The sequence below is a fragment of the Salvelinus namaycush genome, chromosome 20 (genome assembly GCF_016432855.1).
Source record: "Salvelinus namaycush isolate Seneca chromosome 20, SaNama_1.0, whole genome shotgun sequence".
Classification (NCBI taxonomy): Eukaryota; Metazoa; Chordata; class Actinopteri; order Salmoniformes; family Salmonidae; genus Salvelinus; species Salvelinus namaycush.
This window is the reverse complement of record NC_052326.1, coordinates 36,300,246-36,325,740: the sequence shown is the minus strand read 5'-3', so window position 1 is coordinate 36,325,740 and position 25,495 is coordinate 36,300,246. Positions and strand designations below refer to the sequence as shown.

Genomic DNA, 25,495 nt, shown 5'->3' with positions numbered 1-25,495 from the left:
TGTTCTCTATTTTTGATATTATTGACACTGAATGTTATCAGATCTTCAACCAAAACCTAATATTAGATAAAGAGAACCTGAGTGAACAAATAACACAAAAATGTGATACATATTTAATTTATTTAATTAACAAAGTTATGCAACACCTAATGCCTCTATGTGGAAAAAGTAATTGCCATCTTACACTCTTTAATTGGTTGTGACACCTTTAGCTTCAATGATTGCAACCAAATGCTTCCTGTAGTTATTGATCAGTTCCTCACATCGCTGTGGATGAATTTTGTCCCACTCTTCCATGCAGAACTGCTTTAACTCAGCGACATTTGTGGGTTTTCGAGCATAAACTGCTCATTTCAGGTCCTGCATCTCAATCGGGTTTAGGTCTGGACTTTGACTAGGCCATTGCAAAACTTGAAATGTGATGCTTTTCAGCCATTCTGATGTAGACTTGCTTGTGTGTTTTGGATCATTGTCTTGCTGCGGGACCCAGCTGCGCTTCAGCTTTAGCTCATGTATGGCCTGACATTCTCCTGTAGAATTCTGATACAGAGCATAATTCATGGTTCCTTCAACGATAGCAAGTCATCCAGGTCCTGAGGCAGTAAATATCCCTAAACCATCACACTATCACCACCATGCTAGGTCGTTGGTATGAGATTCTTACTGTGGAATGCAGTGTTTGGTTTTCGCAAGAGATAACGGGACCCATGTCATCCAAAAAGTTTATTAAATAAATGACAGAAATCGCATTTTTGTGTTATTCGTTCACTCACGTTTCCTTTATCTAATATTAGGTTTTTGCTGAAGAGCTGATAACATTGTGTCAAAAATATGCAAAAATAGAAAAACCCCAGAAAGGAGGCAAATACTTTTTCAGGGCACTGTATCTGTAACAGAAGACCCGCAAGACAAATTCACTCCCGTCTGGGCCCTGAATTTTCAAGCAACTACAGTGGGGCAAAAAAGTATTTAGTCAGCCACCAATTGTGCAAGTTCTCCCACTTAAAAAGATGAGAGAGGCCTGTAATTTTCATCATAGGTACACTTCAAATATGACAGACAAAATGAGAAAATAAAATCCAGAAAATCACATTGTAGGATTTTTTATGAATTTATTTGCAAATTATGGTGGAAAATAAGTATTTGGTCAATAACAAAAGTTTATCTCAATACTTTGTTATATACCCTTTGTTGGCAATGACAGAGGTCAAACGTTTTCTGTAAGTCTTCACAAGGTTTTCACACACTGTTGCTGGTATTTTGGCCCATTCCTACATGCAGATCTCCTCTAGAGCAGTGATGTTTTGGGGCTGTTGCTGGGCAACACGGACTTTCAACTCCCTCCAAAGATTTTCTATGGGGTTGAGATCTGGAGACTGGCTAGGCCACTCCAGGACCTTGAAATGCTTCTTACGAAGCCACTCCTTCGTTGCCCGGGCGGTGTGTTTGGGATCATTGTCATGCTGAAAGACCCAGCCACGTTTCATCTTCAATGCCCTTGCTGATGGAAGGAGGTTTTCACTCAAAATCTCACGATACATGGCCCCATTCATTCTTTCCTTTACACGGATCAGTCGTCCTGGTCCCTTTGCAGAAAAACAGCCCCAAAGCATGATGTTTCCACCCCCATGCTTCACAGTAGGTATGGTGTTCTTTGGATGCAACTCAGCATTCTTTGTCCTCCAAACACGACGAGTTGAGTTTTTACCAAAAAGTTCTATTTTGGTTTCATCTGACCATATGACATTCTCCCAATCTTGTTCTGGATCATCCAAATGCTCTCTAGGAAACTTCAGACGGGCCTGGACATGTACTGGCTTAAGCAGGGGGACACGTCTGGCACTGCAGGATTTGAGTCCCTGGCGGCGTAGTGTGTTACTATTGGTAGGCTTTGTTACTTTGGTCCCAGCTCTCTGCAGGTCATTCACTAGGTCCCTCCGTGTGGTTCTGGGATTTTTGCTCACCGTTCTTGTGATCATTTTGACCCCACGGGGTGAGATCTTGCGTGGAGCCCCAGATCGAGGGAGATTATCAGTGGTCTTGTATGTCTTCCATTTCCTAATAATTGCTCCCACAGTTGATTTCTTCAAACCAAGCTGCTTACCCATTGCAGATTGTCTTCCCAGCCTGGTGCAGGTCTACAATTTTGTTTCTGGTGTCCTTTGACAGCTCTTTGGTCTTGGCCATAGTGGAGTTTGGAGTGTGACTGTTTGAGGTTGTGGACAGGTGTCTTTTATACTGATAACAAGTTCAAACAGGTGCCATTAATACAGGTAACTAGTGGAGGACAGAGGAGCCTCTTAAAGAAGAAGTCTCACAGGTCTGTGAGAGCCAGAAATCTTGCTTGTTTGTAGGTGACCAAATACTTATTTTCCACCATAATTTGCAAATAAATTCATAAAAAATGAAGGCCTCTCTCATCTTTTTAAGTGGGAGAACTTGCACAATTGGTGGCTGACTAAATACTTTTTTGCCCCACTGTATATAATTTACAATGTCTCTTCAATGTTTTCTAAAAAAAAATGTGAAAGAATAATAATAAGGATAATAATGAAGAATAAATCATCTTTACAGGTGTTTTATCATTTTTACCCACCAAAGCATTTACTTTGGTTTGTCGCCCGATCCACAAACACTTTGGAGGAGATGACATTACCGAAAGGCAGGAACATCTGCATCAGCTCGCCATCCCCAAACTCCTGAGGGAGGTGGTAGATGAACAGGTTACAGCCCTCCGGCCCTGCACACAGAGAGAGAGAGGAAGGATGGGATGGGGGAGAGAAAGGAGTGGGAGAGGGAGAGGAGAGGGGGAAAGAAAGGAGGGGAACGGTGGCATCGGGGAGAGAAAGGAAAGAAGAGAGGGGGGGTGGCATCAGGGAGAGAAAGGAGAGGAGAGGGGTTGGGGCAGGGGAGAGAGAAAGAGGAAAGGAGTGGGATGGGGTGGGAGAGAGAGGGGGGTTATAGCAATGAGAGGTGGTGGTATTAAGGGGGGAAGACCAATCAACATGATGATGCAACTAAACTGGTACATAATATGATATCAGAAAGACTATGTAGAACAAGTTCTGGAATCAGATGATGCCCCATAGGGGGCTCTGGTCAAAAGTAGTGCACTATAAAGGGAATAGGGTGCCATTTGGGATGCAAAATGATTCCCATATGTTTAATCTACACTCCACAGGGGGGAGCCAGAGTCCCAAGCCAGTGTCATCCAGCACACAGGTCAATGAGTTCTCCCTCCACATGGGCTGATTACAGCAAGTCTACCGTTATGCATCCCTCTCACTTGCTTTCTCTGGCTTTCTTCCAGGACAAAAGAAAACACAGAACATTGGCTGTTTCCCGAAGTATCTACATGTTAAATCGCCGGTTCTGCTGGTGACAAAGAAAGACAAAGAAAGGAAGCTATTGAGGTGCACCCCTCATGTAACATTGAGGCAGACTGCATGGACGTGCTATGAAAGGGACAGTTGATTTGTTAGTAGTGTATGAGCCTGGAGACAAGCAAGAAATACCAGCCACTTTAACACTTAGTTTGATCAGATTGGCATAGACCAGGGTTGGTGTGTGTGTGTGCCTCACCTTCTCTCTGCTGTTGTGGGATGATGGGAGGAGGCTGGGGAAAGGCCTGGCTGATCTGACCATATGCAGCAGGGTAGGCTGCTAAGACACACACATACATAAGCAGATCAGATAACACTCAAAGGCTGGAGAGCCGAGCGCACACACCTACACACACACTCACTCACGCCGTGCACAAAAATATTTATACACACACATGTATTTGATAAGACGCTAAGACTCATGTTTTTACACACACACACACACACCTACATATCAGATTATGCATACACACACACACCATGTGAGAGTGACATACCTGCATACTGCTGGACTCCTGTGTAAGCCTGCTGTAGGTGATCTGCTGCAGTGGGACTCTGAGCTGTTGAGAAGGAGAGAGAGTGAAAGGACAAGAAGAGTAGGAAAAAACAGTAAGGATGGGAAGAAACAGAGAGGGAGATATGAAGTGGTTAGAGAAGGAGATATGAAACGGTTAGAGAGGGAGATATGAAACGGTTAGAGAGGGAGATATGAAATGGTTAGAGAGGGAGACATGAAACGGTTAGAGAGGGAGACATGAAACGGTTAGAGAGGGAGATATGAAGGAGTCACTGTGCTGTGTTTGAGCGTGAATGGCAATTTAACTTAATCTCTCCTGTCTCTCACCATTTTCTCTCAAACAACTGGGCAAAAAGGACACAGTCTGGGACTGGCTATATTTCCACACATACAGACACCAATTTGAACAGTTTTAATGACCAGATTGACCACTATAACACGCCAAGATTAATGTAGATCCACCCCATCCGCTCAAGAACTCCTGGCACTATATGACATTCTTGTGTGGTGCACATTTTTGGACCAAAACATGTTACAGACACACAGCGAATTGGAAATATTACACCTAAATAATAACCAATACCATGCCACTACACACACTCATCAGAACCACACTGTCACACACATGCATGTAAACACACCCACATTTCCACACATGCACATACTTCTCTCTCACACAGACACACACAGACACACACAGACACACACAGACAGACACAGACAGACAGACACAGACAGACACAGACAGACAGACAGACAGACAGACAGACACAGACAGACAGACAGACAGACAGACAGACAGACAGACAGACAGACAGACAGACAGACAGCCACACACACACACACACACACACACACACACAACACACACACACACACACACACACACACACACACACACACACACACACACACACACACACACACACACAGGGGGGAGAAAGGCTTGAGGATGGGTACCTTCAGAGAGAGAAGAGAGGAAGCAGCCACCCTGAACTCCAAAACAACTCCGCTGAGCCAAACCGTTTTTCTCAGAGTCCTCTCTAAAAACCACCTCCTGCAACACTGGAAAGAGATTGGAGAAAGAAGCATTTCCTCCACTATTCACAAACCCAAGGACGTTGACACACATACTGGCTAACATTGGAACATGATGCAAGCGCATACTGTACATCAGCAACCTTTATAACCTTTTATAAACACCTTTCTTACCATTCATAACACAGCTGTTTGTTTCTTTGTCCTTTGTAAGATGACTACAAAAACCTGTTTTTCAATACAGCCAGCCCTCCTGAAAAGAATCCAACATCATGCCCCTCTGAAAGGATGGGAAATGTTTGGGGCAAAATAGACCTGCTGCACAAGTTACCCTCAGTCACAGATTTGCACCACAGCCACATCATTATTACACGTGAGAACCGTGTAAAATATTAAATTAGTCTCAAAAAGCCACCTGTCCCTTCTAATAGCCGGGCAATGGCACACATTTCGGCAAATAAACGTCTTTCAAATAAACGGCGGGTCTAAATGAACTGTCTACATGGTTAAATGTTTGATTTGTTACATTAAATAATTCAGTAATGACCTAAAAAAATTATGTAAATCATATATTTTTATCGCCAGTAAGAAACGTCTAGCCATTGGCTGCTAACAGTTGAGAACTGCTAGCTAATAGTGATGTGCAGCTTGCGAACGATAAGCTATTTTTGAATAACTATTTTTACTGACTCAAGAGTCATGAATCAGTGACTCGTTAATTTTTGTTGTTCATTTGACCTGTGCTAGTGCTGGCCACAATGAGTCCTACGGCAGTCCAGAGACGTGCTCCGAGTCCGACCATGAACTATCTGTCATATGAGCGCAGGAAAATAGATCATGAGCATAAATAAGAAAAATATACTTTTAGAACTGATAATTGATCACATGGTGGAAAAATGTATGCAATTAATAGATTTTTGAATGTTATGATGCACACAGCTTTTTAGAACCAAAACATACACAGCTTCTGCTCAACAAACTCGAGAACAAATCGTTTGCGGGGCTGCAGTTCGCAAACGGAATTCTGTTTATCACCCTCGTGGCAGTCAAGCAAGGCATTCTGTTTATCACCCTCGTGGCAGTCAAGCAAGGCATTCTGTTTATCACCCTCGTGGCAGTCAAGCAAGGCATTCTGTTTATCACCCTCGTGGCAGTCAAGCAAGGCATTCTGTTTATCACCCTCGTGGCAGTCAAGCAAGGCATTCTGTTTATCACCCTCGTGGCAGTCAAGCAAGGCATTCTGTTTATCACCCTCGTGGCAGTCAAGCAAGGCATTCTGCCAAGAGTCGTTTGCAATCTAGTCTAGTTGCGGTCACAACTGGACCTCGTTTCAAATGTATCAAGAAATAATCGTATTTGTATGCCTAGCAATCAACAAATGTTAATTGTTTAAAGCACACTTTTACAAGTCAGTCACAAATGACAACTTCTAATAAGCCCCCTATGTGGAAAGACAATATGCGAACAAGAGGCTTGTAGAATCATGACCCTTTAAAGTTTTCAGTTCATTGTTAGCAGGTAAGGGGTCCTGTCTGCTCTGGGTATTACTGACTCAAATGAACAAAATTTGTCAAAAGATGAGTTGAAAAAAAGACCCAAACTTCCTATCAGTACTAGCTAACTGGCAAGCACAAAAGCAGTTAACAACTTTGGTAGTACAGACCCCAGAAAATGCCCGATCGCCAGAAAATGCCAACCCCCATTGTCTCACCTCTGAGAAGCAGAGGTTACATCCTGTAGGTCTGATGTCTGATTGAAAGTTAACTTTAGAGTAATACTATTGGTCAACAACTCAGATGTTGAATCCAAACAACTCAGAGACTTATTAAAGGGTCTTAGATTCATTGTTCTTTCTCTTGTTTGTTCCTGACTAGCTGTGGAGCGATACCTACATCATTTGCTTCTCAGTGGTCAGACAATGGGGGTTGGCAAGATCAGCACAGAGAATGCTGAATTCCTAAGGCTACACAGAAGAAATTCTGCATACAGTGAAATGAAGTGTCACTTCGGGGGCTGCCCTACACATGTATCACAGCGAGTGTGTGTTCTTTTGTCTTTAAATATCCTTCAGCAAGTATGTGTCCTCTGCAGTGTGTGTTGTGCTGAATGTTTGTGGTAGGTGGATGGGTGGTTTGAGGTGGCTTACCAGGATAGGGGTGTATCCCGTTGGTGTACACAGCTTCGGCAGTGGGCTGCCCATTGGCCTGATGGGGGGGCATCCCAGCGAAACCATTCACACTGATGGGCGAGGGGATACTGGTCACTGTGGGGGCGCCAATACCAGGGGGGGTACTGCCACCTGGCAGAGAGAAAGAAAGAAAGAGATGAGCAAGGGACATTGCCAGTTAACTGACAAAGTTTGGTCTGACAACTGACCACGAAGGGTGTTTTTTACTGACAACTAAGTCCCCCCCACACCCGACAGCTGATAATATCTTAATATGATTGCCTTACAGGTGGAGAAGTTGAACCCTTGACCCCTGGCCTCACCTGACGTGGGGGTCATGTGCCCCCCTGGGAGGCCGTTGATGGTGGCCATGTGCTGCATCTGTGCAGCGGCAAAGGCTGCCATGGGGCTGAGGTAGCCCCCCTGCCCTACTGACGCCATCAACGCTGCCTGCTGCTGCTGCACCTGCATGGAGAGATGTAGTGAGGGGGAGAGAGGGAGATATTTTAATATTTTTTTTATTTAACCTTTATTTAACTATGCAAGTCAGTTAAGAACAAATTTGTATTTGCAATGACAGCCTAACCCGGCCAAACCCTAACCCAGATGAAGCTGGGACAATTGTGCGCCACTCCATGGGAACCAGGGTCTGTAGTGACGGCTCTAGCACTGAGATGCAGTGCCTTAGACTGCCGCGCCACTCTGGAGAGTGTGACTTTCTTATTCTGCACAATTTTTACTTTTTTTTATACTTCGGCTCATATTCTATTTTGTGTGTGTGTAAAGGACTGTATATATGAATGGACACAGCCATCGATTACGTGACACTATTCATTCCTATGTGAAACTCAGTAGCACATCGAAGCCAAATGGCGTCTCATGGAGACATAATATGCGCCGTTTGAGCTACTCCAGGAAGTGATGTTGCAGGCTAGCTCAGTGCTGCCCAATGTTCCCTCCAAAATATTTCACCACTGAGTAAATATCAGGTCGCATTTACTGTGAACACTGTACGCTTTAAGTTATAGTTTTAACAGTGGCTAAGTAGGCTACGGTGGCTATTTGATCATAATGTAGGCCAACCAGAGTGGCCTACCAAAAACAATGGAGAACATGCATCCCATAACATTTTAACATGGAAATAGCTCTTCTATCATTCAGCCTACAGTAGCAGCCAAAGTGTGGTGTTCAATGTACATTCCATGAAACATTTGAAAAAACATGCAGGGCTTGACATTAATAACACTATAAACGTTTCCCTTTACTGTGTCAATTGTGATCGAATCAACTCAACATTTGCCACTTTAAATGCAACATTGTAGGCAGAAAGCATCAGAGTAGGATTCTATTGCATTGACACGTACAACTCTGCCCGTACTCTACACAGACCGGTGTGGCATAAACAATCAGAGCTGCAGTATGCCTATATGCAAATAGACCATTGCCGTATATGGATCTGTGCCATTTGCTTTGAACTGGACTGTGTTTACAGTACGAGCGGTCGTGAGTAGATGCGCTTGTTTTGAGATCAAAGTCAGAGCTGCATATAGCCACGTGCACATTTGTTCACATCCTTTGCTAGTTAGTGAGTTATTAGCCCAGTTATAGATAATTTGTAGTCAGCGATAGGGGTGTGATTGATTCCTACAAGAGCACAAAATGTGTACATTTCTAGACATCTTTGAAAAGCGAGTCAGGAAAATAGTTGATTTTTTTTCTTAAAGGGGCAGTGTTGTTTTTTGAGACAGGCTTGAATATGCTAAGGGTAGCATAATTTGTCTGATTCTCTGTTATAATGGAATGGGAATAATAATGCATTTTATTTTGTAAAGTATTTTCTTGCATCAAGCAACACAACAACATTTTCAGTCACCTCCTTGTCTGAAGGACAATTGTATGAACAGGTTAAAACCTCTCTGTCACGTTCTGACCATAGTTCTTGTGTGTTTTGCTTGTTTTAGTGTTGGTCAGGACGTGAGCTGGGTGGGCATTCTATGTTGTGTGTCTAGTTTGTCTGTTTCTATGTTTGGCCTAATATGGTTCTCAATCAGAGGCAGGTGTTTTGTGTTGTCTCTGATTGGGAATCATATATAGGTGGCTTGTTTTGTGTTGGGGTTTGTGGGTGGTTGTTTCCTGTCTTTGTGTTTTCTCTGCACCAGATAGGGCTGTATCGGTTTGCCACATTTGTTATTTTGTATTCGTTGTAAGTGTTCACTGTTTATCGTTTTATTAAACATGTTGAGCACTGGCTACGCTGCGTGTTGGTCCGATCCCTGTTACACCCTCTCTTCTCGTGAAGAGAGGGAAGACTGCCATTACACTCTCTGGGATATGTGGGACGCTAGCGTCCCAACTGGCCAACATCCAGTGAAAATGCAGAGCACCAAATTCAAATAAATTATTATAAAAATTAAACTTTCATGAAATCACATTCAATATACTAAATTAAAGCTACATTTGTTGTGAATCCAGCCAATGTGTCAGATTTCAAAAATGCTTTACGGCGAAAGCAAACAATGCTATTATCTGAGGATAGCACCCAAGCAAACAAACACAGACCATCATATTTCAACCCTCCAGGCGCGACACAAGATGCAGAAATAAAGATATAATTCATGCCTTACCTTTGACGAGCTTCTGTTGGCACTCCAATATGTCCCATAAACATCACAAATGGTCCTTTTGTTCGATTAATTCCGTCGATATATATCCAAAATGTCAATTTATTTGGCGCGTTTGATCCAGAAAATCACTGGTTCCAACTCGCGCAACATGACTACAAAAGTTACCTGTAAGCTTTGTCCAAACATTTCAAACTACTTTTGTAATACAACTTTCGGTATTTTGTAACGTAAATAATCGATAAAATTGAAGATGGAATGATCTGTGTTCAATAACAGAGGAAAACAAAGTGTAGCGAGCCTCTGTGTAATGCGCCTCTAACAAAGAGTACACTTCCCTCGAGCCTCATTCTGAACAATGTTACTTCTTCATTTCTCAAAGGAAAAACCTCAACCAATTTCTAAAGACTGTTGACATCCAGTGGAAGCGATAGGAACTGCAAGAAGGTCCCTTAGAAATCTGGATTCCCAATGAAAACCCATTGAAAAGAGAGTGACCTCAAAAAAAAAAATCTGAATGGTTTGTCCTCTGGGTTTCACCTGCCATAAGTTCTGTTATAGTCACAGACATGATTCAAACAGTTTTAGAAACTTCAGAGTGTTTTCTATCCAAATATACTAATAATATGCATATCTTAGCTTCTGGGCATGAGTAGCAGGCAGTTTAATTTGGGCACGCTTTTCATCCAAAATTCCAAATTCCAAATTCCCCTATCCCTGAGAAGTTTTAACAGGGAAAAATCTAGAACAGTGGTCGCCAACATTTTCTGAGTCAAAATTCAAGCTGAGATCTACCGCTCAGATTGTTTTTAACCTGACTTAAAAAATGTAAGCCTATGCAACATTAAACAATTAAAAACAGTACTGTAGCAATGAGGTTTGTCCAGTAAGCTATAGGTCCAATACATTATCACCGCATATTGGCTTTACTTGAATTGCCCTGCCAATGCATTGTTGTTCGGGCCATTTGAGGTAGGCTATATGATCACACCAGTAATAGAGCCATTGTTGTATCACTTGTAAGGCACGGCAAAGTGAGCATACAGTTAAATCATTTTATTTTTATTTTACTGGACTGATGGTGCCTACATCTGATGGTCAGTCTCAGCGGAAGAAGACAGCAGCAGACTGAGGTGCCGCCTCTCAACATCCCTCCGCTCATCCCTCAGCTCTCATTGACACTGACCAAAAAGGGACACCATCTCCCAGCTTATGGCGAAACTTGAGTCGCACCTCATTATTTCAGCCTCATACACAAATTCATGTTGTTACTCTCTGTTAGAACAGAGAAAGTGAAATATTCCTCAATATTAAAAAGACCCAAGCTGCTAATAATAACAACAACGCAAGCCTATAGATACACTTTCCTACTCATTCATTACTGCTGCAGTGCTTGTTGTAGCACTGAGGGGAAATAGGAAGAATGCGCATTTTATGGATTCTAAAAGTGTTGAATAGAATGTGTTGACAGTGCTGAGTAAGAACTTAAACATGAACTCACTCATAAAAACAGTAGCTCTTTGCTGTATTCATTGACAGTCTCTCTCTAGTCTGGTTTTGAAATCTTACACTATAAACTTTGCTCTAGCTTTCTTTTATGCCTGCTCCGTTACTGGAGACACGGTCACTACAGCTACTTGATTTGCTCTCCCACCGGGAAAGCAGAGTTTGTACATTCAGACACATGAAATGGTTAAAAAAGGCAACAGTTTACCTACCCGGCGCGCAGGGCAGTTGAATTGGGTGCACCTACTGCCAACAAGCCGAGACCAATAAAATAAATCATTGGGTTTTTACAGAAATAGTTTTTTTTTAATTAATAATTTTTTAATCCCTTTTTCTCCCCAATTGGTAGTTACAGTCTTGTCCCATCGCTGCAAATTCCTTTACGGACTCGGGAGAGGCGAAGGTCAAGAGACGTGCGTGCTCCGAAATACGACCCTGCCAAGCCACACTGCTTCTTGACACACTGCTCGCTTAACCCGGAATCCAGCCGCACCAATGTGTCGGAGGAAACACTGTACACCTGGCGTGTCAGCATGCATGCGGCCGGCCCGCCACAGGAGTCACTAGAGCACAATGGGACAAGGACATACTGGCCAGCCAAACCCTCCCCTAACCCGGACGATGCTGGGCCAATTGTGCGCCGCCTCATGGGTCTCCTGGGCGCGGACGGCTGCGACACAGCCTGGGATCGAACCAGGATCTGTAGTGACGCAGCTAGCACTGTGATGCAGTGCCTTAGACCGCTGCGCCTCTCGAGAGGCCCCCTTTACAGAAATGCTTGGCAATATTGACCGGTTGCTGACCACTGCTCTAGAAAGTTGAGTGAGTGTGTTGAGTGTGGGCTGATATTTATTCTGTGTGGCTGTCCCAGGGAGCTGCACGGCAGTCTCGGGCTACTGCGCCCGCTCACGTGCGCAGCTTAGAGTGAACATTTGTACTACCCCCACTCATTTAGTAATTCAAGTTGAATTGCAGACCGGGGTACTGCAGGTTGCCATTAGCAACAAAATTATCCTTATAACTTCTTCTGTATGCAATAAAGAAATGCTTGGTTCAAGGACATACATCTGGTGTATTAGATGCAATTATTGGTACCATGATTGTCTTCTAAATTTTTTTTCATTTACACAAAAATTGACCACGAAAATGTCCATTTTTTCCATTCACTATAATGGGGGATCCTGTTTTCTGCTAACTATGCCTGCAGTACCGTGGTCGGCCTTGAATATCCGTGGCTTCAATGAGAGGGGGAAGTCATTCATGTCCTACCTGTGCATAGGCCCCGTAGGCCCCAAACTGCAGGGCCATGGGGTTGAAAATACCCATCTGACCAGCCATCTGCTGCATGCGCCGGATGGTGCGCTCCTTATCTGTGTCGGCAAACTTCACCACCAGACTTGAGGATGCACCCTGCCACACACACGCAGGTAAGCATGCGCGCGCACACACACACACACACACACACACACACACACACACACACACACACACACACACACACACACACACACACACACACACACACACACACACACACACACACACACACACACACACACACACAGAGAGCAAAGGAGTACATATGTTAACACATACACACACACAATACAACGGACACACACTAGCTGATACACTCACCATATTGAATACTGAACTCACAGGCATTGTCTGGCTGCCGTGTAGTGCACTGATAGCTGCCTGAGCTTCAGCATGAGAGGAGTACTTTACAAACGCACAACCTGAGAGAGAGAGAAACAGAGAGAGAAACAGAGAGAAAGAGAGAGAAGCAGATAGTGAGAAAGAGACAGAAAAGACAGTCAGTCAGACAGTCAGTCACTACCCACGGGGCACACACTGGTTGAATCAATGTTGTTTCCACGTCATTGCAATGAAATTAAAATTTTAACCAACGTGGAATAGACGTTTAATAGCCACATCATTCAAACCCGCTTTCATTAGAAGTTAACTGATGAAGCCTAACGATGATGCTTACACTTACAGTGTAACCCTTACTACCACTGAAGTGTTACTATCGATTAAACCTAGTGATGAGTCTAGATGATCAAGCTCACAGTAAAAATTCGGCATCCCCCATGCCGTCGTTCCCATTCAACTCACTGAAGGAGCTCACTGATGAGGCTTACTGATGACTGTGAATGATCAAGCATACAGTAATTATTGGGCTTAGTTGTGATGGAGCCTATTGATTAGAGTCAGCCCACTGATAATGAAGTGAAGCAATGAAGCGGCACTGAAGAAGCTAATGAGGTTTACTACTGAAGCCTGTCAATAAAGCGCACTGATGAAGGGTGTACGGTGAAGTTACCCCTAGACGCCGATCTTGGGTCAGTTTGGCATTTTTCCCACAAATGGTTCATGTTAGGATTGGGGGAGGGGAAGCTGATCCTAGATCTGTACCTAGGGGAAACTTCACCCCGAGCCTGATGAAGAGGATGGTAAAGCTTTTAAGATCACTGTTAGCCAGACATAAGCTATTGCACATCTAAAGATAAATGCCGGAAAGGTTTCAAGGATTCTAATTCAAGGTGTCAATTGTTCAAACTCAAATAAATACAAATAAATAGATAAATAAATGTCTTTAATGATATGGCGTGAGGATGAACATAACAAAATGATGAGAAGCTGGAACCACAGACACTGACCTTTACTGTTTCCATCAGGACCTCTAAGGATGGTGCACTCTTCAATGCTGCCGAAGGACTCGAAGAGACATCGCACATCGTCTTCAGACTGCTGCTTGTTGAGCATGCCCACAAAGAGTTTTCTGTCTTCTGAAACAAAGAGGAACTGGTCATGAACAGGTATGTGTGTGCACACGTGTGTGTGAGCGCCTGTGTGAGGTTTGTTTGAGTGTGTGTGGGTCTGTGAATGTGTTCAAGTGTGCAAGGATTTGTGTGTGTGAGTGAGTGTGTGTAAAGGGGCTGCTCTCCCTGCTGCCTCTCCCTGACAGGCTGTCCTTGCCGAGTCAACAAGACTAATCTCGGCTCTGGCCTTGCACAGGGGGGAATGTTAACAAGTGTGGCCCGGAGATCAGGGGTGGAGGACACCCACACACACGCACATGCACACACACACACACACACACACACACACACACACACACACACACACACACACACACACACACACACACACACACAGAGTGGAGGGAAAAGTACTCCATTGTCATACTTGTGAAAGTCATTCAGTATAATAATACCTGAGTAAAAGTCTAAAAGTATCTGGTTTTAAATGTATTTAAGTACAGTGTTGGAAAAAGTACTCGATTTTCATGCTTCAGTAAAAATTAAAAGTAAATCAAATACATCATATTCCTTATATTACATAAACCAGATGGCACAATTGTCTTGTTTTTTTATGTACGGACAATCAGGGGCACACACCAAGGCTCAGACATGATTTATAAACGCAGTATTTGTGTTTAGTGAGTCCGCCAGATCAGAGGCAGTAGGGATGACAACGCATTATATTGAGCAGGTTTACATTTATTCTCATGAATCTTGCACTGGTGGAAGAACTAAGCTATTTTTACTAGATGGGCTAGCTGTAAAGTCAAAACTGGCTGTGTTGTAAAAATCAGCTTTTTGGTCTTAATTTAAGGTTAGGGTTAGGCACATGGGTTTAACATTGTGGATAAGGTTAGGGTTAAGGTTAGGGTTAGGTTTAAAATCAGATTTTATGACTGTGGCTACAGGGTCGACGTTATGGGCTACCGTACGCCCTTGCCCGTCAAAAGAAAATATTGAAATATTGATCATTTATTTGACCGAGACCTGCCAGACAGACATACGTATCAATTTCAGATAAAGCCTCTGAGTGAGCAAAACAGTATGTGTATATGTATACCATGTATCTGATTCTGTCTGGACAAAAATAGTATGGCATTTCATACTATTTCTGTCCAGACGGCATCAGATACATGGGTTACATTTAGCAAGACAGAGGGGTTCTGTTTTGCTCGCTCGGATGCTTTCTCCGGTGAGATTGTTCCAGCAGAGAGGAAGAGGCGAAGCGAGAGGGCCCACTCTCGCCAAAATCTGTCCATGATAAGCCCAATGTGTTTCTATGGATATAATATGCAGACCTAAGCTTGTTGCCTGCCTTCCCACTTTTGGGATAACGACTCCCATTGTTAGGGTGGAGACATGAGCGTCTCGTCATTATATACACAGGGGCGGAGCCAGAGGGGTGTCCGGGGTGGCACTGGACACCCCTGACATCTGATTGGAAACCCTAGGTGACCCCCCAAAATTGCATTCCCTACTGGCAGTTTGATGCTGATTGACATCTCATTTCACCTCTTGTTGAAAGAAGAATTTATTTTGACGTTTTCAAATCGAAGAGGAGGAAGAGAGAACATTAACTTTGGTTGCGAGATGCAGAAGAATAACTTAGCCCAATTTAGCCTAACATTATGTTTACATCTGTGCTGGTAACACATGCATATACAGTACAGTGTCGTAAGTTACAGTATACGAATGTTTAGCTAATGTGGAGTAACTAGTAGGCTACATCTGTTAGTGTTCAGCAAGTTAACATTCATTCTAATGTGGGGTAACTAGTAGGCTACATCTGTTAGTGTTCAACAAGTTAACATTCATTCTAATGTGGAGTAACTAGTAGGCTACATCTGTTAGTGTTCAACAAGTTAACATTCATTCTAATGTGGAGTAACTAGTAGGCTACATCTGTTAGTGTTCAGCAAGTTAACATTCATTCTAATGTGGAGTAACTAGTAGGCTACATCTGTTAGTGTTCAACAAGTTAACATTCATTCTAATGTGGGGTAACTAGTAGGCTACATCTGTTAGTGTTCAGCAAGTTAACATTCATTCTAATGTGGGGTAACTAGTAGGCTACAGCTGTCAGTGTTCAACAAGTTAACATTCATTCTAATGTGGAGTAACTAGTAGGCTACATCTGTTAGTGTTCAGCAAGTTAACATTCATTCTAATGTGGAGTAACTAGTAGGCTACATCTGTTAGTGTTCAACAAGTTAACATTCATTCTAATGTGGAGTAACTAGTAGGCTACATCTGTTAGTGTTCAACAAGTTAACATTCATTCTAATGTGGAGTAACTAGTAGGCTACAGCTGTCAGTGTTCAACAAGTTAACATTCATTCTAATGTGGGGTAACTAGTAGGCTACATCTGTTAGTGTTCAACAAGTTAACATTCAGCAATTTGAAATCCATTAACTCAGTTAGATTTTTGTACTTGAACGGAAAAAAAAACAATTGTTATTATCAATCTGTTAACGTTCCTCAAAAAATGACCACAATTTGCAGATAGCCTGTTTGCTATCGTAATGGTGTAAGAAATTATAGCTAGCTCAGTTACTTACTGCAGAGTAGGGCTAGCCATGATATAACTAGTAACTTAGGCTGGTAGTTCATTTTAAGGTACAGTTATGATAATGGAGATTTGTAATTAAGATTGAGATTGAACTAAAATGTGGGTAATTGGATGCTTAGATGTAACCATAGACTGTCTTATTTTTGCATAGGGTCAATTAAACATGAAAAGAAAGGGAGATATATCAGACATATTTTTAAAGAAGCACAAACAGGCAGATCAGGTGCAAACAGACCCCAGCCCTTGCATCACCACCGGACCTCAGAGCGGCTCCCTACCTGAGGCTAGTCAGAGTCAGTGTGGTCAGATTTCACAAGGACCCAGTCTACCACCACCAGGTCAGAGCATCTACCAGGCAGTCAGTCACATGCCCAGTTCAGAATTTAAGTTTAGCTTCAGCTTGTAATAGATGATTTGTCAGATTAAGCCTCACTTTAAAATGTTGGTTGTTGATTCATGTGTGTTCTTGTTTTGATGGCTGTGGCATTTTTATTTTGTTTATACATTAATGGTTCTTGTGTTATTTTAATGTAACAGATGTATCAAGGGATGACACAGAGACCTCTGGGTTCTGAGCAAGACAGTGAGCCAGAGCTGCCAGGAGATGTCATCGAGCCCCTCCCAACTGCATCAAGCACCAGATATGCTGTTCCAAAAGGACCCAATGGTAGGCCAGGCTTATACTTTAAACTACACATTTTAGTTAGCAGCTGTTAGTATCTAATATTCTACATTTCCATAGAGATATGGCACATTATTTAACGTGTATTTTAGACATTTCAAGATCCAGAGAAGAGGGTCCTGTACAGCCGTGTTTGAAAACATTTCCCAGAACTCAGCATGGTACTAGGAAAAGGGCTTTCAACAGCTCCTGGTATAAGAATAATTCATGGCTTGAATATTCTGTAAGGCAAGATTCGACTTATTGTTTCGCCTGTAGGTATTTTTCTCTGCAATACACCTGAATCTGCCTTCACATCACAGTCAGGTTTTTGTAACTGGAAAAAGGCGCTGTTTAAAGATTCTGGGTTTAAGCTCCATTCGAAGGCAGAGCATCATATCAATGCTATGTATGCTTGGAATCAGAATAAAAGGGCTATTGACAGCAACTCATCAATGTTAGATGTCATAAATGAGGACCAGAAAAAGAAAGTGGAGGAAAACTGTACTTACATTAAAACAATTGCAGATGTACTCCTATTAACTGCCACTCAAAATATAGTGCAGAGAGGTCATCGAGAGTCTGATGACTCTCACAACAAGGGTCTTTTTTTGACAATTTTAGAAGAAATAGCAAAGAATGACCCTCTCATAGAGAAAAGGATGAATACATGTGGCAATGCTAAGTACACAAGCCACCAAATCCAGAACAAAGTTCTTGAGGGCTGAGCTGAGATTGTAGAAAGTCAAATAATAAGAGAAGTAAAAGAAAGTGAAGTTTTTAGTGTAATTGCAGATGAAACCAAATAAAAATAAAAATACAAATACCACATCTTCAAATGTGAGGTACTATTACAATGGCATCCACGGAAGCTTTTTACACTTTCAGTCAGCTGAAAGCTTAGATGCAGTAGGTCTCACAAAAACGATAATTGATGGCCTTGAAAAACATGGTCTGGACTACAGAAATCATATTGTGGGGCATGAGCGGAAAGCATTCTAGTGTGACTGCACGGATTTGAAACAGTGCAAGATTTGCATTTTATGTGCACTGTAATGCACATTGTTTGAATTTGGTTCTTGTCGATGCTGTAAAATCAGTGCCTGAGGCAGTTCACTTTTTTGCTCTCCTGCAGAAGCTTTATAACTTTGTATCTGGCTCGTATGTTCATCTCAAGTGGCTTGCAGTTCAGAAAGAGCTGTATCCACAGCAGCAGCCCAGGGAACTACAGAGAATTACGGATGTAAGGTGGGCATGCAGATACACGGCATGCCATAATCTGAGGTACAGGCTTCCAGCAGTTCTGAGAGTGCACAGAATATCACACTTGAAAATAGTGGTGATAGATCAGTGGAGGCAAGGGGCCTTCTTTCTCAGATAGATTTACATTTCAAAGGGCTTTTGGTTACCTTTTGTAAAGTGCTTGGTGATGCCAAGTGTCTTTCTGACATGCTCCAATCAAACCCTCTTGACCTAGCAAGGGCTGTGGATCTAGTAGGTTCCCTTACAGACACATTACAGGACTACAGAAGTGAGGAGAACTACTTTGGAGAACTATGGAAAGAGGTTGAAAAGATTGCAGAGCACTGCAAAATAAGTATTTTTTTAAATTTAATTTTTTTATTTCACCTTTATTTAACCAGGTAGGCTAGTTGAGAACAAGTTCTCATTTACAACTGCGACCTGGCCAAGATAAAGCATAGCAGTGTGAACAGAAAACAACACAGAGTTACACATGGAGTAAACAATAAACAAGTCAATAACACAGTAGGGGGGAAAAAATGAGTCTATATACATTGTGTGCAAAAGGCATGAGGAGGTAGGCAATAAATAGGCCATAGGAGCGAATAATTACAATTTAGCAGATTAACACTGGAGTGATAAATCATCAGATGATCATGAGCAAGTAGAGATACTGGTGTGCAAAAGAGCAGAAAAGTAAATAAATAAAAACAGTAAGGGGATGAGGTAGGTAAATTGGGTGGGCTGTTTACAGATGGACTATGTACAGCTGCAGCGATCGGTTAGCTGCTCAGATAGCAGATGTTTAAAGTTGGTGAGGGAAATAAAAGTCTCCAACTCCAGCAATTTTTGCAATTCGTTCCAGTCACAGGCAGCAGAGAACTGGAAGGAAAGGCGGCCAAATGAGGTGTTGGCTTTTGGGATGATCAGTGAGATATACCTGCTGGAGCGTGTGCTATGGGTGGGTGTTGTTATCGTGACCAGTGAACTGAGATAAGGCAGAGCTTTACCTAGCATGGACTTATAGATGACCTGGAGCCAGTGGGTCTGGCGACGAATATGTAGCGAGGGCGAGCCAACTAGAGCATACAGGTCGCAGTGATGGGTGGTATAAGGTGTTTTAGTAACAAAACGGATGGCACTATGATAAACTGCATCTAGTTTGCTGAGTAGAGTATTGGAAGCTATTTTGTAGATGACATCGCCGAAGTCGAGGATCGGTAGGATAGTCAGTTTTACTAGGGTGAGTTTGGCGGCGTGAGTGAAGGAGGCTTTGTTGCGAAATAGAAAGCCGATTTTTGATTTGATTTTGGATTGGAGATGTTTAATATGAGTCTGGAAGGAGAGTTTACAGTCTAGCCAGACACCTAGGTATTTATAGATGTCCACATATTCTAGGTCGGAACCGTCCAGGGTGGTGATGCTAGTCGGGCGGGCGGGTGCAGGCAGCGAACGGTTGAAAAGCATGCATTTGGTTTTACTAGCGTTTAAGAGCAGTTGGTGGCCACGGAAGGAGTGTTGTATGGCATTGAAGCTCGTTTGGAGGTTAGGTATACAAACATTGTGTAAAAGACAGCCTAAAACAAGCTTAAGATTTCACGACTCATTGATAATGTGCACTGTAGGACAGAAAAATAGTGACCAAAGTGATGGTGAGAGCTTCCAAAGAGCTATCTTTTATCAGGTGCTTGACAGTCTCTCAGCTGAGCTGCAGAGGCATTTTTCAAAGAATTGCGAGATAATGCAAGGGGTCCAGTCTCTCAACCCAAAGAGTACAACATTCTTGAATGAGGAGCCTCTTTTTGCCTTTGCTCAGACATTTGAGTCAGATTTAGAGGACCTCAAACATGAGGTTCATCAAACCAAGTGGCTTCTTGATAGGAGAGAGAAAAGTGGAAGGGAGGACAGACCGTCTACTCTCCTTGACTTTGTTGTGTTTCTAGAACCTTATAAAGAGGTCTTCCATGAGCTATTTTGACTTTGTAAGATTTCTGTTGTTACAACAGTCAGCAGTGCTTCTTGCGAGAGAAGCTTCTCAGCTTTAAAACTGATTAAAACCCACCCTAGAACAACAATGGTTGATGACAGGTTAAGTCACCTCGGAATCCTCAGTGTTGAGTCAAGGAGGGCACGCTCCCTCAACATGGAGGAGTTTGTGAAACATTTTGCCAGTTCTCACCAGAACTGCAGAATTATGCTGTTTTAAATCTACCTAGGGTCATTTGGCACTTAGGCGGTCCCTCTGGTCATGATTAAAACCTGCACTGTGTACTAGCTAGTACACTAACATTCTAATATGATAAATCCACAGGGTATCATGTCACACAGATTTCATTTGGTCTTGATCAGGCCAATTCCAAAAAATGTATTTGCTATTAGTTAACATAATATATATGAGCATAAATATGATACTGTAAGTTTCCACTGCGCCACCCGGGTCTCTGGGAGTGCTAGCTGCGCCACCAGAGTCTCTGGGTTCGCGCCCAGGCTCTGTCGCAGCCGGCCGCGACCGGGAGGTCCGTGGGGCGACGCACAATTGGCATAGCGTCGTCCGGGTTAGGGAGGGTTTGGCCGGTAGGGATATCCTTGTCTCAGTGTGTAAATGTAATAAAATGTATGCACTCTACTGTAAGTCGCTCTGGATAAGAGCTTCTGCTAAATGACTAAAATGTAAATGTAAAATGTTGATGGGCACCAAAATTACGAAACATTTTCAAGTCCATTTCTGCTTGATACCTGGTATGTCAAATTGCAGTGTGTTATTTCGTAAATTATTTGTTTGTAAATAAACTATGCAATTTATCTTATCTCCTTGGTGCTTGAGCTTTATTTTCTGAAAATATTTTGGATGTTCAACACTTATAGACCCAGATTATATATTAATGAAAACAGAGTGATCCACGTCTCTCCAGTATATATATATGTGTGTGTGTGTGTGTGTGTGTGTGTGTGTGTGTGCGTGCGTGCGTGCGTGCGTGCGTGCGTGCGTGCGTGAGAGAGTGAGAGTGAGAGTGAGAGTGAGAGTGAGAGTGAGAGGGAGAGGGAGAGGGAGAGAGAGAGAGAAATTGAGCTGCAGTTCCGAGGTAGAGACACTGACTATTCATAGTATGTTAAAGAATTCTAGTGAAGTAACCCTTTTGGACCACACTATCTGCCACACTGAAGAACTCTAGAAGTGAATTATCACTTCTACCTCTAATGAGCAATCATTCATTCATGCGCCTTAGATGCCAGGTTAGGGTTACACACACATTTTCTGTCATGGTCTATGGACCCTTGAAGTAGCCATGGCCACCCCATGTAGAAAACTCTAGTTCCGCCACTGTATATACAGATCTCTGGTTTCAGTGCACTTGCAAATTGGGAAGGAAAGTTGGCGGGTGCACTGTTCGGATGCTGGCTTCCCTTCCCTTTAAGTAAAATTATGTTTTGCCAAAATTATATGATATTACTCCTGTCTAAATAAAATCATTAAAAATCCTACACCAGAGAGCATGACTTAGTCACAGAGGATCATTAGCTTCTTTTTAAAAAAATAGCTGAAGATTGTTTCAAATCACAGGTGCATATGACTATGACTATTTTATTGGGAAGCCTGCAATTTGGGCAGTATGCGTGGCAATAGGCTTGCGACTGTCATTGAAAGGCGTCTAAAATATGTGTGAAGATAATGTATCTTGAGTATAATTTAAAATGTTGAAACAAGAAGAAGGGGAGGGGTGTGTGGCAAAGATAAGCATCTCTCCAGAATGCTCTCAGCTGTCTCCCGAAAATTATTGCGCAGTCATTGTGTGAATTGTTTGGCCTTTGATTGTTTATTTTTTATGAATTCCCCATTACATATGTCACCAGTAGGCCTAGTAAATGTACCATTAATGCATGTATTAATTACAGTAAAACATTGTTTTCAGAGTTCACAACCGGCTACACTTGTGAGAAACAAGCGTTGGATTATTTCATAGCCATCATTTATGAGTTTTGTCAATTTGTTAATTGTCTTTTGTTGGACTGATCCATGTGAGCAATGAGCATGGTTTATCTGTTCTGATAACTTTAATAAGGGAGAGCGCGCCTGAGCACCCTTTTGGAGGCCTAGGCTGTGCGCAAATGTAGGAGTGCCCATTTGGGATGTCTGATTTCTGATTGTCTTAAATCACCACGTCCACCAATAATAAGCTGAGCTTCGCAGTAATACAACAAAGTCTGTTTTTTTATACATCATTGCGAATAATAATAGTTCCTCACAGTCTTTGGGAAATCTTTCCAACACTTTCCCAGCCTCGATAATCACCAGGCCTCCAGTTTGTGAACTGAGGGCCTGGAATAGGCTAGTTGATACAATGTTGCAAGTTAGCTAGCGACAGCTTTGGTGAGGATCCAATTGATTTGGTAGCTTATAATGTTGCACTTCACTAGCGATAGCTCAAGTCAAGACAGATAGAAAGGGGGGCAGACAAGTGGAGTAGAGAAATTCATGAATTTATCATCATGATATTTTCTACTGTTTTTATTTGTAGGCGTTAGGCCCATGTATTTTACATAGTTGACGATGTAAGTTATATGCGCTAATTTCTTTGGTTACCATTGGATCACGGTGTATCAATGTGTCCATATGGCAGAGACTGGTGCTCTAGCATTAGTTGAATGTTATCTTTAAAATTCCGCTTTCTATGATTAACCACTTGACAATGATTTTGAGAAACAAAAACTTTATTCATGAAATTAAATGAAAATGATCATATAAAAATAATCATAACTGGCACGCAGATCGGTAGAAATGCTAGGATAAATTGTAAGCTTCCCCAAACTCCAAACTCACGAGCCGACCTATGGTCTTTACTATAACATCCATTAAAACAATTATAGTAGGTCCCTGGAAAAAAACGTGCCCGCCTAAAGAAATCACATGCCCCTCCAACTGATTAATTCTGCTGCCGGCCCTGTGTGGATATGTCAGATCGTGACCACTGTGCAGAGCTGCCTCCAGGGCAAGATTCCTGACAATAAATGCCAACCTACAGTACCAGTCAAAAGTTTGGACACACCTACTCAGTCCAGGGTTTTTCTTTATTTTTACTATTTTCTACATTGTAGAAAAATAGTGAAGACATCAAAACTATGAAATAAGACATATGGAATCATGTAGTAAACAAAAAAGTGTTAAATTCTTTTTTTACATTTTTTATATTTGATATTCTTCAATGTAGACACCCTTTGCCTTGATGACAGCTTTGCACACTCTTGGCATTCTCTCAACCAGCTTCATGAGGTAGTCACCTGGAATGCATTTCAATTAACTGGTGTGCCTTGTTAAAAGTTAATTTGTGGAATTTCTTTCCTTCTTAATGCGTTTGAGACAATCAGTTGTGTTGTGACAAGGTAGGGGTGCTATACAGAAGATAGCCCTATTTGGCAAAAGACCAAGTCCATATTATGGAAAGAACAGCTCAAATATGCAAATAGAAATGACAGTCCATCATTACTTTAAGACATGGTCAGTCAATCTGGAAAATGTCAAGAACTTTGAAAGTTTCTTCAAGTGCAGTCACAAAAACCATCAAGTGCTATGATGAAACTGGCTCTCATGAGGACCGCCACAGGAAAGGAAGACCCAGAGTTACCTCTGCTGCAGAGGATAAGTTCTTTAGAGTTAACTGCACCTCAGATTGCAGCCCAAATAAATGCTTCACAGTGTTCAAGTAACAGACACATCAACATCAACTGTTCAGAGGAGACTGCGTGAATCAGGCCTACATGGTCGAATTGCTGCAAAGAAACCACACCAATAAGAATAGACTTGCTTGGTCAAAGAAACACGAGCAATGGACATTAGACTGATGGAAATCTGTCCTTTGGTCTGATGAGTCCAAATTAGCGATTTGAGAATTTGAGAATTCAAGGCACACTTAACCAGCATGGCTACCACAGCATTCTCCAGCGATACGCCATCCCATCTGGTTTTTGCTTAGTGGGACTATCATTTGTTTTTCAAGAGGACAATGACCCAACACACCTCCAGGCTGTGTAAAGGCTATTTGACCAAGAAGGAGAGTGATGGAGGGCTGCATCAGATGACCTGGCCTCCACAAGCACCTGACCTCAACCCAATTGAGATGGTTTGGGATGAGTTGGACCGCAGAGGGAAGGATCAGTAGCCAACTTGTGCTTAGCATATGTGGGAACTCCTTCAAGACAGTTCGAAAAGCATTCCAGGTGAAGCTGATTGAGAGAATGCCAAGGGTGTGCAAAACTGTCAAGGCAAAGGATGGCTACTTTGAAGAATCTCAAATCTAAAATATATTTTGATTTGATTAACACTTTTTTGGTAACTACATGATTCCATATGTGTTATTTCATTGTGTAATGTCTTAACTATTATTCTACAATGTAGAACATTTTTAAAATAAAGAAAAACCCATGAATGAGTAGGTGTGTCCAAACTTTTGACTGGTACTGTAGGTTGGCAAATTCACACACATATAGGTAGTGAATTTGACTATATTGCTGTCCTGTCTGATCCTTAGAAATGTAAGAAGTACTTTTGGTTCAGGGAAAATGAATGGGAGTAAAAAGTACATCTTTTTTTAGGAATGTAGTGGCGTAAAAGTTTCACACACACACACACAAACTCATTGAAGGCCGAAGCCTCCACAGTTCTCATGGGATGGCACCATTAATTCTCACATCTCTCTTCGAGAAACAACTTGTAACACAACAAACAAAAATATTCAGCTGGAGATTAAATTAATAGGAACCAATAAATGTTTCACTCCCTGGGGGGGGGGGGGGGGGGTGTTTGAAGTGATGCACCTTGGACAGACCAAGTCTATATAGGACCATAAACAGGTTGTCGACCAGAGTATGTCCATCAAACCAAATTTATGATGAGAGTTTCACTTAGGGCCAGTTTCCCTGACACATATGAACCCAACTCCTGGATTAAAAACCACTCTCAATGGAGAATCTCCATTTAAAGAATGTAT

At 42.3% G+C, this 25,495-nt stretch overlaps 1 protein-coding gene across 1 annotated transcript in view; it reads right to left on the bottom strand.

Moving 5' to 3' along the window:
* LOC120064600 (CUGBP Elav-like family member 4) overlaps positions 1 to 25,495 on the bottom strand; it is a 134,870-nt gene that overhangs the window by 4,475 nt on the left and 104,900 nt on the right. Inside the window, exons 4-12 of the mRNA XM_039015202.1 lie at positions 13,896 to 14,024; positions 12,892 to 12,971; positions 12,502 to 12,642; positions 7,429 to 7,570; positions 7,085 to 7,237; positions 4,861 to 4,965; positions 3,881 to 3,943; positions 3,583 to 3,660; positions 2,597 to 2,740 (exon numbers count right to left, since the gene is read on the bottom strand). Of these exons, the coding sequence (XP_038871130.1) occupies positions 2,597 to 2,740; positions 3,583 to 3,660; positions 3,881 to 3,943; positions 4,861 to 4,965; positions 7,085 to 7,237; positions 7,429 to 7,570; positions 12,502 to 12,642; positions 12,892 to 12,971; positions 13,896 to 14,024 (1,035 nt within the window). The remainder of the gene's footprint in view (positions 1 to 2,596; positions 2,741 to 3,582; positions 3,661 to 3,880; positions 3,944 to 4,860; positions 4,966 to 7,084; positions 7,238 to 7,428; positions 7,571 to 12,501; positions 12,643 to 12,891; positions 12,972 to 13,895; positions 14,025 to 25,495) is intronic.